The following is a 16,224-nucleotide window of genomic DNA, read 5'->3' on the forward strand; positions in this document are numbered from 1 at the left end:
GAATATAAAATACAGTTCAAAGTACGAACAACAGTACAGCAAATTCTCAGATGCGACTGGCTGTTAACTGTACTTTGAACATTAATTGAGTATAAAGCACAGGGCACAACAGTTCAAATCAATCCATTCCAGGACACCGACAGGTTCAGGACGAGTTGAGTAGTGAACTCCAATTGAAGAACGAAGCGTAGTATAATCAGGACCTTAAAGACTTCGAGTTAGGACCGCAGAGAATATAGTTTGTTTTTATATTTGTTTTGCCGTACTTGAAACGGAAGTAGTCAAAAAGTTACGTCGGCTCTCCCAGTTTACGTAAATCTGCACATGCGCAGCTCGGACCGATCGGAAGCCCTTTTTTGCCTAGCGTTGATCGACTAGCATCAAACGAGGTAAGGCCTGCCGAAATTCTGTTTAAAGTGCGTATTATCAAGGGTTGAAAGCAAAGAGGCGTCATTATATTATATAATTTATATCGCAGATCACGAATATAACATAGAGTTGTAAATATTTGTGCAAGAAGTCTTATTTGTATTCGATTCTCCGGAACGCGTGCCCCATGTGGCTAAGGATGTAGCATAGCATTAGCTTATTACCTCGAGATTGTTCCACGCATATTTTCCTGATGCACCTTATTGTAGTGGCCAATTTTTTTGGTATAATATGATCCACCGTCATGCTGGTTAAACGATTTCCCTGTATTATTTAGTTAAAGTGATTATCCCCTACTCCAGGTTAATACGATCTATGTGTTAAGGCATGATGAAAGTAATTGACTGACTGTATATTTGCAATCAACACTTTGTTTTTTGTCCCAGCATCAAGATGCAGCTCTTCTTGCGTGCCCAGAACACCCACACCCTTGAGGTGACCGGTCAGGAGACCGTTGGAGCTATCAAGGTACATTCCTACCCAATATTCCGTCATGTCTCTCTATTTTTGCCATCATTCACGAGACGCCATCTAATCCGAAACTATTTGCTGTGTATTTCAGGCCCACGTCCAGGCTCTTGAGGGTCTCCTGGTTGAAGACCAGGTGCTGCTGCTCGCCGGTTGCCCACTGGAGGATGACCTCTCTCTGGCATCTTGTGGAATCTCTGAGCACTGTACCCTGGAGGTGGCTGGAAGGCTTCTTGGAGGTATGTATGAATCTCTGCTGGCTCATGATTGTGTTTCATAAAGGCCAAGTGGTTTGAATTATTTGCGAAATTGTAATGGGTAGCTAATTATTAGCCCAACAGGATTTTTACCTGTTATGGCTAAATCATGACCAATGTCCGAAGAAAATACTTCTTCCAGACTTTGATACTCGCCACAATTAATTGTAACTGTTTCACTTCATTAATTGTTTTCCAGGCAAGGTCCACGGTTCTCTGGCCCGTGCTGGTAAAGTGAGGGGACAGACCCCCAAGGTACATGATTCGATACTTTCTCAGATTTTTTTTATTTATCTAAACTTTAAAATGATCACACATGACTCCTCAATGTTTGTATTACAGGTGTGGGTTTCTTTCACTAAATCATTGACCGTGTCAATGCAACTCTGCTTTTTCCCATGATTCTTCCAGGTTGACAAGCAGGAGAAGAAGAAGAAGAAGACTGGCCGTGCTAAGCGTCGCATCCAGTACAACCGGCGCTTCGTCAATGTGGTGCCCACCTTCGGAAAGAAGAAGGGACCCAATGCCAACTCCTAAGTGCTCTTTATAGCGCCTAGGCGGAGATGACTTGCATTCACATCACATCTTTGTTTACCAAATGAAATGTTTTCCTCTGCACAGAATAAAGATTTGACTTGGTGAACAAATCACTTCTAGTTGCTAAGTGTCATTTATCTTAATGTGCTTGTCTAGAAACAAGACATGACATGGCGGAGAGGTCAATGACCAAATTATATTTGCATTACTTAATGGTATTCAAGCCGTGCACTGTTCTGTTGGGACATTTTAAATATAACCAATTGAATATGCCATAGCTCAGAGCCCTGTGTATAGGGATTTAAGCTGCACCTGTTTATAATTGGCATTGGACACCTATGCACAGCCTCTGGCAGGGTTCATTTGGATGCAGTTTAATTACTCTGCAGGTAGGAGTTTCACATCTTGCCCAAGGATGCCAATCCTTTTTTGCCTCTCAATTACCCTAGCCACTTTACAATCCTTTCACCAACATTGGAGTCATTTTACTGAAGTTATTTACTGACATGGATGATTAGAACAAAGGTAGTGGCCATTTTGAATTGGGCTGTTTAATTGGTCTGCAGATTTGAGTTATGACCCAGTTTTCTGACACCAAACCTGGTGTCATCTGCATTAGTCAAACCCAAAACAGCTTCTTACAATACTGACCTGTGATGACTTGCTCACTTAGTTGAGTCATGGCTATTAATCCATATGCAATGTTTGAATAGACAGACCGTTTTAGACATTTTAATTATATCAGAACAACCATGATAGATAAAAATCTCCAGGTCTTATTAAATTAATCTTTATAGCTAGAGCATATCGATTTGGCCTACAACCCCATATGACTCCACACCCAAGTTTGGAAAACATGGAATAAAATCACAAATGTCGGTTTCAAAATTCTTTAATCATACCTTACGTTGAACATGCAAAACAAATACAGAAAAACGTCAGGACTCCTGTTATGTACAGTATTGACAAGTCATCACTTGTTTGGCCATGCTGGAAAGGTAAATAATACATGAACAATTTGACAGACAAACAAACCATTAACAGGTGTAAACAAAACCAGGCCAATCGTAATCAATAAGTGAATTAAAATGTTATCTTTCAAGCATGGTCATCTTGTGACACTTTTCTTAGTTTGGGAAGTGCATGCGAGCCTTTGTCCGTTAGTCCACAGCTACCAGCTCGACTTCAAAGATCAGTTTGGCATTGGGAGGGATTCTGAAGAAGGTTAGGTTAAGGAAAGGACATAGGATTTTGAATATAAATACATAGATCTTTGAGTCAAACAAAAAAGGACCAACTCAACTTTAGGCCCATCGCTTAAAATATGCAATTTGGGGTGTACTCAAAATGTAAATAAGTAAACTACCTCAATGTAAATGAGAAGTATTGCATGCATCCGTGGCCACATATTATGCCATTATTCTAGCTAAGATTGGACTTCGGTAGCCATGAAAACATCACTCCCTACTTCATATATTCTTCTAAAGAAACATCACCCCATCATGGCATACATGTCTTATTGTGAAATTATTATTGATGCAGTGTAAAGTAAGTAAGCAAAGTAACACTCCCAAGACGAATCTCAACAGCTTGTCCAAATGAAAAAGGATACTTGTTCTCTGGAAGACCTTTCCTCCCATAGGCCCACTCTGGCTCGATTTCCAACTTGGCGGTCTCGCCTTTGCTCATGGTCAAGATGGCCTCATCCCACTAGGAGAAGAAATAGTCAATCAGATCAACCATATTGTTATGAAGAGGCAGGTCAGGGCACTGATGTTTCCGGATATATCCGTTCATAGCGATACCCGTTGAAGCATTGCTTGCATATAATTGCCATTAGGATCGCTCACCCCTCGGATGACTCGGCCCATGCCAATTTTGAAGCTCAAAGGCTTGGACTGCTTCTTCTTTCTGGCCGCTGTGGGGTTTAGAGGAGATGGACACAATGAGATAACTGGCCAGGCTCATCATAACCTGAAATAGTTGGAGATGGATATGAATGAGGCCTACTTGTGGGGATGTTTGTGTCGAAGACGGTGCCGTCCACCAGGGACCCCGTATACCAGCAGCTCACGTTTTCACCCTTCTTGGGGAAGTTTGTTTTGTCGCCTTTCTTCAGCACCGACTTGAAGTACTTGGGTGGACCCTTCGAAAAGCAAAGCAATAAGGATCTCAGCTTTAAAAATGTGGAATGTTTTGAATTACAAAAGTAAATTACCTATGGGATTTTCCATGCATAGTTAATGGATTTCACAAAAGATGAGACTGATGTATGATATTAGAAGGGAATGTGTTAAAATATAGTTTGAATACAGAATTTGGCTTCAATTTATCAGACACCATGGTCAACTAATGGTGAAAATATAGATGTCTGAACATTACCTCATCCACAAGTTCCGTCTTTGCGTCTTTACTCGGGTCATCCTCAATTTTTACAGTTTTAACCTGCTCAATGACTTCTTCAATGGGTTCAGTTCCTTTAAATTTCTGTAAATGGAAAAATAACAAGTTATTATCTAACAGATTTCACATTTTCTATTGGAAAAAACATGCATGTGATCTCAGTTTAATACAACATTAAAAATAAACCTTTGATTATTAAAAGGATGTAGGAATTCAAAACATTTTTCTAAATATATACTTACAATTTGTTCACTGCTAAATATCACTTACTTTGGTCTCAAACAGCTGATTGTATGCAATCATCAATTGCTCTTTCTTTGCCGTTTTCGCAACACTCTTTATGTTTCCCTGAAGCTTGTGCTCGGCAAGAAACTGAAAGAGGATACAACCATGCATAAATCATTAGTGTTTCACAGAGTCATCGCAAAGAATCTCCAGAAAATAAAAAAAATTAAAAAGGTGGGACCCAAGTCCCATTTTATTCATTTGCATTTTATTCAATACAAACAATAGGAAATTCCGTTCCATTTTGTGGATAACATCCGCTGCAATACAGTGGGATGCACGCCACTACATGCATGGTGCGTGGTGCATTCAACGCACATTAGCCTAGCTCTGCGGAGGCATGGCTAGCCTCGCCGCTAGCTGGCAGTGCACACGGTTAGCATCGCCAGATACCAGCCAGTGCGACGCAACGCAAGCTTGAATGCTAACTTCGCCATTTCATACACATATCAATTAGACACCCCCAAAACGATTAAACGTACCGAGTTAGCAGCATTATCTTGGATAAACTTAATAAGGTCTTTTTTCGGGAGATCATCACTTTTGAGCTGATCATCGCTCCATTCTCGTGCTGGTTCTTCCGCCATTTTGGAAGAGAAGCGAATGAACCCTGAACTTATGAGGCAGAAATTATTCGTCAAAAATAATTATTACCGTAATAATGATCATAATAACAATAATAACAACAATTAATAATGTGTCCCCAATGAGGCGAAACAAAATGTGGTCATATTTCTGCTGAGACATCGTAGATAAAAATGTATTTAGGCTACCAAATCTCGAAAACTCATTCATATTCTTGCGTCTCCCACTAACCGAGGTCTAATTCTGTACCTACTTATAGGCAAGGCAAGGCAAGGCAACTTTATTTATATAGCACTTTTCATACACAAGGCAGACTCAAAGTGCTTCACATATAAACATTGTCATACAATAAAATAAAATAATAGATAAGTAAAAGAAAAACATATGCAAAGAAATGGCTAAAATAGAAAAGTATAAAAGTATAGTATTAAAATAGAAAATAGAGGCAAAGTTAAAAAGCTTTTTAGAAAGTGCAATGTATTTAAGATTTTAGCAGAAGGCTATAGCAAACATAAAAGTCTTCAGTCTTGTTTTAAAGGTGCTCAGAGTTGGGGCAAGTCTTAAAGTTTATTCCAGCTATTTGTTGCATAGTAACTAAATCCTGCTTTCCCATGTTTTGTGTTTACTCTGGGGATAATTAACAGATTGGTCTCAGAGGATCTTAGTGGTCTAGAAGGCTGATGTAGTGGAAGCATATCGGTTAAATATTTTGGGCCTAAACCATGTAGGGATTTATAGGTTAGCAACATGATTTTAAAATAAATTCTCTGACCTACAGGAAGCCAATGTAACGATTTCAGAATTGGTGTAATATGATCAAATTTTTTGGTCTTTGTTAGAACTCTAGCAGCAGCATTCTGAACAAGCTGAAGCTTCCTCAGAGTTTGTTTTGGGAGACCTGTGAGGAGACCATTGCAGTAATCAAGCTTACTAGTGATAAAGGCATGTACAAGTTTTTGTAAGTCTTCGGTGGACATGAGCCCTCTAAGTCTTGCTACATTTTTAAGGTGATAATATGCCGATTTTGTAACTGATTTGATGTGACTGTCAAAATGTAAATCTGAATCCATGATAACCCCTAGATTTCTGGCTTATTATAGGATATATTATAATTAATTTTCAGATGATGAATAAGCGTGTGGGAGAGATAAAAGTTCTCAAAGTGGTTGTTTACCATACCTTTCGGCATGCATACTTTATTATGACGTTTTATGCATTTTGTCAAATCCACACATTACTTCACATTTGAACATTTAGGCTTTAATTGTGCTTAAAAAAAACACTACTCCTAATATATTAAAAGCACCCCAAAACGAACAAGGGAACGCATTTCAGAAAAAAATAGATTACTCAAAGATAACTGAGAGAAGAGAGTGATAGACCAAAGGCATTACTTTAACAAGAAGATCTGATGTAAAAACAGGGTAAGCTATACATAAATGATATCACTACCTGAATATAAACATACATATGGAGCACTTAAACATCCTTAACATTTTGACTTGCCGAACACAAAAACGAAAAGTAAAATATTTCTAAATTAGTTTCTTCTCAGAATAGGAGATAGCACTTTTTTAATTTTTCATTCATGGTCGGGAAATCAATCAACCCTGTCAATCACAGGTGCACGGAAATGCTCAAATGCAGCAAAACGTAGTATGGGAGGGAGCAGAGGGGGAGAGGATGTTTATTGGTTGCTTATTTTGATCAATCATGCTCTCATATGCTCTTTTTCACTCTCTCTCTTTATAACTCTCGAATCTTACATGCAGCACCTATAAATCCAAGCTATGTAACACAAGAACAGTGCAGTATTACAACATGACAGACATCACAAAGCCAATCGGGAACATTGAACATACATGCATCTATACAAAGCAGCGTTATTGACAAACCCAAGGACACACTTAATTTAACCTTAATTAACTTAATAACTAACACTTTCAAAGCAGGTGTTTGAGAGGAATTGAGTCCTCGTCCGTCCACCATTCACCAAGCGAGTAGCATGAACAAATGGACACCAGGGGAACAACAAACAAAGGAGGAACCGACTAAAACCACCATTAACCCACGGCGTTCCTATTGAACGTCACTGGCGCTCCAGGAGCCAGACCTCGTTGTGTCGGTGTGTGGCGGCCAAGCTGGTGTATCCGGCGATGACGAATGTGTTGCTGAGCAGGTTCGGAGGGGCCAGGATCTCGGCCAATGCTCTGATTTCGTGTAAGACGGTCTCTTCATTGGTGGGACCTGTGAAAGCCCTGGGAACAACAACAACAAAGGGGTCGCTTCAATCAGAATCTCAGTGAGACTAGTTATGGTTCCACGTCATTTACTGACCCATTACGTCCTTGCGTCCACTGCAAGGGCCTGACATGCGCTTCCCAAATATTGTAACCTTGCACGCAGTCAGCAAGGGCTGTGATTGGTCCGCTCACTAAAAGAGGTTCACGACTGCGTCGAAGCGACTGCGTGGTCACTGCTTTGCGGCGACGTGGAACCATAACTGAGCCTTTAAGGCCTCCACACCACAAAGCTCGAGCCTCGAGCATAGAGCATGCACACAGAGGGCCCACGTCCAAACCACACCTGTGTTAAACAATGGGAGTGCTGCCTTGTGTTTACGTGTGTTTATTCCACCTCCACCTCCCGTGTTTTTGATGGTGATTTCCCTTTGGGGATCCATTTAAACGGACTAAAGGAGTACGTCCGCGCGTGATTTAATATGCCTCCGGGGCAAATACAAGGACGCAGGAAAGTTCAGCTTCTGTTTGCGCTCTACGTCGGAGCCCTGGTGCGTGGAGGGCCTTCGGCTTTCTCTAAAAGGTTTTCTTTGTCTGAAAACATTTTAATATTCGGTTCACGGTTTCCTAAGAGAATGATGCTTTTGAGGCCTTATATTTTGCCAGAATTTCAGTTTTAAATGAAGGTTTGAATACCCTTATGACTCTTATCCACTCGTTCTTCCTACTGGCAGTCTGTGATTCAACAGTGATTGTTTGATTCTCCCAACACTGTTATGTATTCCAACCATTCATGCTGAAGGTTTGGTACAAAAATCGGTGTATCAATCACCAACATTCAGAAAAATGAAATGTTTTCATTGGTTATACCTCAGCAGTGTTCAACATCAGCAACTATAAATGAGAAGAATGAAATGTATGATTATGGATAACACTATACACCATAGAGAACAGGTCAGTGTTCCCCTAGACTCAGCATAGCCTCCCCCCCTTACCCCACACCCTCCCTTAAGCATTTATTGCATGTTGTACGTCCTGGTTCCTAATGTACGTACTTATTGTATGTTGTACGTCCTGGCTCCTAATGTACGCACTTATTGTATTTTGTACGTCCTGGCACCTAATGTATTCACTCGTTGTATGTCGGGCGTCCTTTCACTTAATGTTATCACCCATTTTATGATATACCTCCTTGCACTTAAAAATAGTATTAGCATCGTGTAGCATCTTATCCTAGCTATCTTTGTTGTACACAAGGAATGGGTTTACCTAACAATTGTTAATGATTGGCCCCTGGTTCTATGAAAGTCTTTACCTACAAGCGATATATTGTTGGTTCTCTGTCTTCTGGCAAATGTACAAATGTTATTCCTTAGTATGGTTCACCCTGCCACTATGAGTGAAATTAATGAAAGGTATGATTAACACTATAGGCTAGAAACGACCAATCAAGAGCCTCTCTGATGACCGGATTCACAGTCCAGAGGAAGTGGAGCCAGACCTGCTGTGGAGCACCGTGGCGGGCCAGGTCTCCAGGATGATATCTGGGTCGGTAGGCAGAGGGGGTTGGTCCTGGAGGCAGGAAGGGAGGCAGTAGGCCAGCCGGACCTCCCTGGACAGGCGGCTAAGGGCATCATCCGTTCGCACCACGGTAACTATTGGAACCGTCATGCCCAAGTACCTCCCTGTAATTGAAGAGGAAAACAGACGGAAATGTGTTTTTCTCCTGGGGAATATGATTACCGTTGGATGAAACTTGAAACATGAGCGATGTTTCCCCCTCTTTATGTTATAATAGAGTCTGGGCTCAACATCTGCTGAGAGAAAACTGTTTGCTTGGTTAGTTTACTTCCACACATCCAAATTCCTGGTGACTTTATAACCAGTCGGTTGCAGAGTTAATCAAAATAGCAGAAGTACAATCTTCAAATATTAACCAAACCAAATCAATTCACATCAGAGGACGACAACAGCAACAACAACGACCATCTTCCCAGCTCTTTCATACCTCGTATTATGACTGTAAAAAATAGACTGTGGCTGGGCTCGGCGTTGGTGGCTGACTACCATTGCTATAGCGATGATGATTACGTCGTCGACGGCGACGACAAAGATGATTTAACCCACTTACCCGAGGTGTTCTGCTGGCAGATGTACCTCATGATGCTCATGAAACCCGCACAGATGCTCTTCTCGTAGGTGTCCTCAGTCACCGTGATGCACGCCCAGCACGCCTTGTCCATCACGCGCTTCTCGCACGCCACGCCATCACCCAGCTTGGGGAACAAGAGGAACGCAATCCGTTCAGAGAGAAGTCCACGGTGATTTAAGACACTCACTAACACTCACTAACCCTCACTATAATCTACAGATAAACGTTTAAAAGGGCCCTTATGTGTTGTTGGAGTTGTTATAGTCAAACCCAGAGTTGTCTGTTTCCGACCTAGTTCTTAGCTGGGTTCTTTTAAGATACAAGCTAGTTTAAATGATACACACACTTTAAGGAGTGGGTTCAGGGGGTTAATAAGAAAGATACAGGAAGATTTAGGGGGACATTTGGATTTGGATTTGACCTGTTGCTGTATTCACTATAAGTCGCTTTGGATAAAAGTCTTTGACTTAATAGTGAATAGCATTATAGTCTCAAATGTTTCCGTGATTTTCTGAATTGATAATATTAAAATCTCAGAATTCTGAGAAATAGTTTTTTTTTCTTAATTAAAAAACTAAACTGCCCGAAAGACAGAGCGGATCTTTCAATCAATTAAAGCTTTTCTCTGAATTCTAATTCTAATAATAATCTCAGAATAACAGGGGAAACCGGTCTTCTCAAGTGTATGCATTACGCTTTGGTAGATATCAACCACACAGCCAACCTCTTTACGAGCCACTAAGGTGAACGGAATCTGCTCCCTGTGTGGCGAACTCTCTATGTCTGCGGTAAGCTGCTGAATGGGCTGGGCCATCTCTGAAAGAAACCACAACCAAGGTCAACAAACAGACAGATAATTGAATCAAATCGTATTAAATACCCTTTTTGATCACTAAGCAGTAAGGATGGACTGTACTAACTCATAAATTATAACAATTTGTACCGGGGATAAGCTATAAAAGGTTTGAATTGGTTGACATGATGAGTTTTATTTCGGGTTGCGCACAAAACAAGACTTTAAATTCATGGCTATAAAAATAAGTGAATAATATAATAATAATAATAATAATAATAATAATAATAATAATAATAATAATAATAATAATAATAATAATAATAATAATAAATAAATAAATATATATATATATATATATATATATATATATATATATATATATATATATATATATATATATATATATATATATATATATATATATATATAAAATATATGTAGAATGTGCACCACGAATGAGGAAGGCGTCTTGTTGCAGTTAATGATACAAGCTGATTAAAATACTCACCACGTGGTATATCGATTTGATGGCCCCTGCCAATGTTTTGCCAATAGTTAAGCAGTCGATCCTGGTTATCGTCTTCTGCAATCTCGGTTCCTCCATCATAACCCTCGCTACTGGTCATGTCCACATTTTCATCCGTGAGGGCATTCAAGTCCTCCAATGTTATGAAACCAAGCCCAGGTCCGTGGCGAAGATGTCCCGCTCCTCCGTTCTGCACGATTTGCGATCCATCATGTCTACTACTTTTCAGGGTTAGCTAACCTACTTTGGTCACAATCTTCACGCACAGAAATGTTGCGATATCTCGCTCAAAACATAGACAGTTGACCATCTAGTCAGAGGACGGAATCGTTCTGTAGGAAACCCTTCACACGTCACTACTCATGTTTACTTCTGAGACGTTGACCCTCCCCCTGACCCATTTTCCGTGACTCTTCTTTCTTAGAATAGTGATCATGAGTTTATAAAATAAATAGAAATAGCATTTCTCCACAGTTAAAGGGTAGCATTGTATGAATGTACCAACATTAACAACAATATTTGAATTAAATAGGGAAAGCTATAAAAATAAATGTCGTTTATTAAAGCCTAATTACATGATCAGTAACAACATCCACAACAACAACAACAACAACAACAACAACAACAACAACAACAACCGCCAATACATGTTGAACTCCTGGTACCTGGCAGAACAGAACTGTCTGCATTATCCTCCTGATTGGTTACCAGGCAACAGGATGACCTTGAGGGCGGGTCTTGAGATGAGAGGTTTGAAGCTGTCTTCAGCTGGACATCTCAGAGGAATACACATTTCTTTGTTGTCCACTTAAGCAAACGTAGGCAGCATTTAGTCACAACATCACGTCGGCCTACTTGTCACTATACCATCCTGTGGTTTTCAGTGAAACTGTTCTTTAAACTTTTCACTTAACGTGGTAGTGTTGTGCGATGCTGCAAAAAGTAAAATAAAGCAGTAAACACAACGCAGTCATGCATCTCTGGAGCTTGCATACAAAATCTGCATTTATTTTGAGGTATCTTCCGAAGTACTGCTCTGCTAATCTTACAAGGATTTAATGTGGTGTTTGCCTTCGGGAACCGCCGTGAAATTCATTAGACAAGCGAAGCAGAAAAACAACTGACATCAATATGGTTTACGATGTAAATTATTATTTGCATCCTAATGTTCTTCCTTCTTTCCAACGATGCACATGAAATATTGAGGAAAGTCTGTGAACTGCCACAGAGGAATGAGTGGCTGTGTCTGTAAAGGCCTAACAAATCTGTATCTGTCATGTGCCTAATAAAGATGTGACCAAAGTGGATCTTCAGTCCAAAGGGATGGATTGCCTATCCAATGCATCTTGCTGGCAGTTATAGCGAAACAAATGTCATTCGCTTGCCATGATTTATTCTTCCTCCACCTCTCTGCTGGTTGAGTGGGTCTACTACAAAGCCTTTATCTAGGCTATACACAGCCTTAACGTAGGACTGGCAGTATAGGTCACCCCCCAAGTATAGTAATTAAAAAAAGGATGTTATGTCAGAGCAATTATCAATCAATTACCAGTCAATTATTTGTCAATTGAGAGAGCTATAGACCAGTAAAACGGTCTCTAAATGGCCCCAACCATGACCAAGTATCAAAACATTTTTATGATTGATTGTTCACAATCTTACTTGTCAACCAATTTGGATAAAAAACATTGATGTAAATGCAGGAATACAACGTTTTTTTCATTGAGTTTCACTATTGGGATGTGTTGTTGAAAGTACATTAGCAACATCTTATAAACTGCAGCTATCCGGTTCCCAAATGAATCAGATGACGCAGCAAGTAAACACAAAGCCAACCATTTAAATGTCATAAATTAATTTTAACCAAATTTACGAATTTTATTGACCTAAGTTGTAAAACATCATGTGGGTCTGTTAAATAATGTTTCATCAGAGACCAATGCTCTTATTGAATCCTTCATAAAACAAATGGAAAGACATTTTTCGCACATAGTAAGAAATTATTTCTGATTGTGCTTCGACTTTCTAGTGACATTGGGCGCATTCAATTCGACCTTTCTTTCTTTTTTGGAGTTCTTTTACTGAACAAGGGGCCTCCTGCAGTAGCTTCGTTACACCAGGTGAGGGCAGTACAGGCACGCACGTGTACAGAGAAGAGTCCAGATTATTGTTCTCATGTTTACAGAAGAAGTATTATTTTGATTCAGGTTCAAGATGTATCGTTTCGGTGAATAACGAAGGCCACACTTAATTGTGAAGAGCTCCAGAGTCACGCAGACATTAAAAAGGAAGGAAATGTTAAGATGGAAGGTAGGTCTACTTTTATCGCAATGCTCATTTGCTACTCAAACAGATGTTACAATTAGCTGTCTCGATGGAATGTGTTTATCTCTTTGAATATTCATAGTGCTGTGTGTGTGTGTGTGTGTGTGTGTGTGTGTGTGTGTGTGTGTGTGTGTGTGTGTGTGTGTGTGTGTGTGTGTGTGTGTGTGTGTTTGATTGTGTGCGTGTGTGTCTGTGTTTGTTTGAATAACAGTACAATGTTGCCTATTTTTTATTTATTTTTGTCTCTGACCCATTCAAATGTGTGCGGTTTATCGTGGACATAAGTAACATCAACAGTGGTTTATTTATTTTCACACTAATGATATTATATTGTGTCACGTCAACTCATTGACAGATCTAGAATTTTCTTATTAACCTTATGTCAATTAATAGGACAATAGGCGGCTTGCAGAGTGATAGCCAATTTGAATGTGCACAACACAACAGGCGTGGGGATGTTCAACAAGCGTGGGGATATTATCAAGATAATTTCACCCATTTAATTGAAAGAGAGAGAGAGAGAGAGAGAGAAAGAGCAAGAGAGACATCTCGAGAGAAAAAGAGAAAGCAAAAAAAAGGTTGATTGGTGGGGGAGGATCAATCAAGTCATTTCCATTATTTCCCGCTGACAAAGATATTACTCTTATAAACTGCTTCCGGGCAGGAACAACAACGCCAACCAAAACAAGAACAACAAGAAGTCTGCTTTGAATCCCAGTCGGCGACGCCTCCTCTCCTTGAAGACCTCCCCAGCTTCCAGCTCTTTCAGGCTCTCCCCCCTCGGCCTTCGTCCGCTGCCTCGTACACCTTCGCACTCTCCTCTTCCTCGGCGCAATTAAAGTGCAATCCCATAACGGAGGGCCGTTCCTCGTGCACTCTTTGTCCGTCACGGGGTAATACATTCACCGCCACTCTCTTCCTAATGGAACTATAAGCCCGGCGTTCTCGCAGCAGCCATGGAAATTCCCTATCAAACTCCTGGCAGCCAGAGTGCCCCCCCACACACCCCACCCCAAGCCCCTGGGATGGAACATCTTTAGGCTTCATGAGGAACGTGGGGCCATACATCACTTTACCATCCGGCCAACTGCCCACCACTTAACATTCCTCCAGAGTGGGCTGACAGTGGAGGCTAGTAGACGAGGATAGGCAGGGTTATCTGTGAGCTCCCACCAAACAGCTGTCAGCGCTGCTCCCCCAACCCCCCCCCCCCCCCCCCCCCCTTCAATCTTGCCTTCAAGTTAAGGCTCTTAAGGGGGACTCGAATCGAGGCAGTTGCCTGGTAATGGCGGTTCAGGTTGGGGCTGTTTCTTGTCAATGCGCTCCGAGGAAAAGAAACCAACCCTGGCTAGCCGTTTGCAACGCTTGCAGCGCTCCCGGCGGGAATGGGGAGGAAAGGATTCCGTGCGTGAGACGGCGCCCGGGGTCTGAGAGGGGCTTCGGAGACCGAAGCTTAGCCCCCCCACCCCCCCCCCCCGACGAAATCTGTGTTCCCGGTCCCCACCTCACGTCCGTCCTGTCAGATGTAATCTCCCGGCTCCCTGCCGTGAAATGAGTCTTATTAAGGGCTGGACTGAGATCAGCCCCGCGGCCACACGCACGCGCACAACCCAAAAAGAAAAGTCACTCACCATAGGAGGGAAAAATAAATCTTGATTATTGCTGCTACACGAGGCTGGGGTTGGCGCATCCATGCTCTGACGCCCGTCCCACTCTCCCTCGTCTCCTGTCCAAGGCAGGCCTTTCTAGAGCGTCATTCCTTATAAAGCTCCCCATAGATCCATAGCGCAATTTATTCTAAAGCTCCATAGCTCCATTCATTCTATAGCCCCACAGTTACGGCTCCATTCTTCACCATAGCTCCATCGCTCCATAGCTAGACGTACTTCAGCAGATGAAGAAGGCCCCCCCCCCCCCCCCCAACGGGATTCTTCACCCCATGGGGCTGTTCATTTCTGTGTGCTGTCCACGGACCCATGAGTGTCACGGGACTGGCTCTGCTGTCTCCAGGCAACGGGGCCAATGACAGGTCCCTCATGGACCCTGGGATAGTACACAATACTCAAAGACAATCCATGGGCAATCTAAGGCCGGGCCCTTCACGTTCACGCGCAGGGGAGCTGGGAACGGCAGGCCCCATTCCCAGCGGGAACGTCGTGCGAAGGGGGACATAAGAGTGGATGGATGGCACTGTTGAGTAGGAAGGCCTAGCAGGGTTTTGACATTGGAAGGCAGCTGAGATGAGGTTTGCCAGACACCACCCTTGGCTTGGAGCAAAGCTGGATCCATTCTTGTGAACTTTTGCTTGCATGCGGATCCAAAATGGAGGATGGAGATCAAAAAATGTGTTTTTGTTTTTTGGCTCACCGATCAAAGCATCTCTGATTCGTCACATATTTAAACATCCCCCCCCCCCCCCCTCTTGTTAAGTTGCTCTGCTTAGGGCTTAAGTAGGAGTCAAGGTGATGGGGGCTAACTGACTTAACAGGCGGCAGACAACCTGAGCTTAATCTAGCAGTGTGCTATCGTGGCTGATCCAGTGCCTGCAGGAGATTCCGTTAAATCCATTTCAGGGTATTGAAGGTGGGGCACTGTGTTCACGGTCGCACGCGCGCGTCACACATTCAAACCTCTGGATGAAGTTGAAAGACATCTTGTTTAAGAAAACCCTCTGATAGAGGGAAGAGCCTTGGAATAAAAGTCGAATAAAACTCAAAAAGAATGAAAATAAAAAATGATATTTCTCAACCAAGAGTACGCGCCGTATATATGTGTGCCTCAAAACCAGGGGATAAAGGAACTTTTTCCCATTTGTTCAAAGATTGGACGAGGGATTTCTGACACACAGAAAATTGCATTTTAGAAGAATCCCTGTCTGGTGCTCGGTCGCACATTCACAAGCAGGCAGTGCACACAAAACAGACCGCACACACGAAACAGGCCGCACACAAAAACAGGCCCGTGCACACCAACGCAGGGGCTCAGGTTTTAAGTTTAATTGAAAAATGGTTTGAGCTGAGTAGATGGAATCCTGTCTCTCTTTGTTAAACACTGTCACTAAAGAGAGATTTGTGTGCGTGCGTGCGTGCGTGTGCGTGCATGCGTGTATGTGTCCATGTCTGGAAACACATTGCTACTGATAAGTACATTGTAAGCGACATTGTTGTATAATATTTCAGTAGGTTTATTTTAGAGGAAACCTAATTTTACAAGGATAAAGG

General features: G+C 41.8%; 3 protein-coding genes across 3 annotated transcripts; 1 reads left to right on the forward strand and 2 right to left on the reverse strand.

The window, feature by feature from the left end:
- The first annotated feature begins 125 nt into the window (after positions 1–125).
- On the forward strand, positions 126–1,804 carry faua (FAU ubiquitin like and ribosomal protein S30 fusion a). Its single transcript, XM_060041290.1, has 5 exons — positions 126–389; positions 816–897; positions 992–1,136; positions 1,354–1,409; positions 1,566–1,804. The coding sequence occupies exons 2-5, from the start codon at positions 823–825 to the stop codon at positions 1,689–1,691; spliced, it is 402 nt and encodes a 133-aa protein (XP_059897273.1). The 5' UTR covers positions 126–389; positions 816–822; the 3' UTR covers positions 1,692–1,804.
- A 763-nt stretch (positions 1,805–2,567) lies between these two features.
- On the reverse strand, positions 2,568–5,019 carry fkbp3 (FKBP prolyl isomerase 3). The gene is made up of 7 exons (XM_060041288.1): positions 4,862–5,019; positions 4,365–4,466; positions 4,074–4,178; positions 3,702–3,837; positions 3,542–3,609; positions 3,304–3,401; positions 2,568–2,906 (listed from the first exon to the last, which is right to left on the reverse strand). Exons 1-7 carry the CDS (start codon positions 4,964–4,966, stop codon positions 2,852–2,854), a joined length of 669 nt encoding a protein of 222 aa, XP_059897271.1. The 5' UTR covers positions 4,967–5,019; the 3' UTR covers positions 2,568–2,851.
- Positions 5,020–6,127: 1,108 nt separating this feature from the next.
- On the reverse strand, positions 6,128–11,072 carry LOC132449927 (heme-binding protein 1-like). The gene is made up of 5 exons (XM_060041824.1): positions 10,661–11,072; positions 10,081–10,172; positions 9,336–9,480; positions 8,706–8,889; positions 6,128–7,222 (listed from the first exon to the last, which is right to left on the reverse strand). The coding sequence occupies exons 1-5, from the start codon at positions 10,776–10,778 to the stop codon at positions 7,054–7,056; spliced, it is 708 nt and encodes a 235-aa protein (XP_059897807.1). The 5' UTR covers positions 10,779–11,072; the 3' UTR covers positions 6,128–7,053.
- Positions 11,073–16,224: the final 5,152 nt, after the last annotated feature.

The sequence above is a fragment of the Gadus macrocephalus genome, chromosome 21 (genome assembly GCF_031168955.1).
Source record: "Gadus macrocephalus chromosome 21, ASM3116895v1".
In the NCBI taxonomy this organism is placed as follows: domain Eukaryota; kingdom Metazoa; phylum Chordata; class Actinopteri; order Gadiformes; family Gadidae; genus Gadus; species Gadus macrocephalus.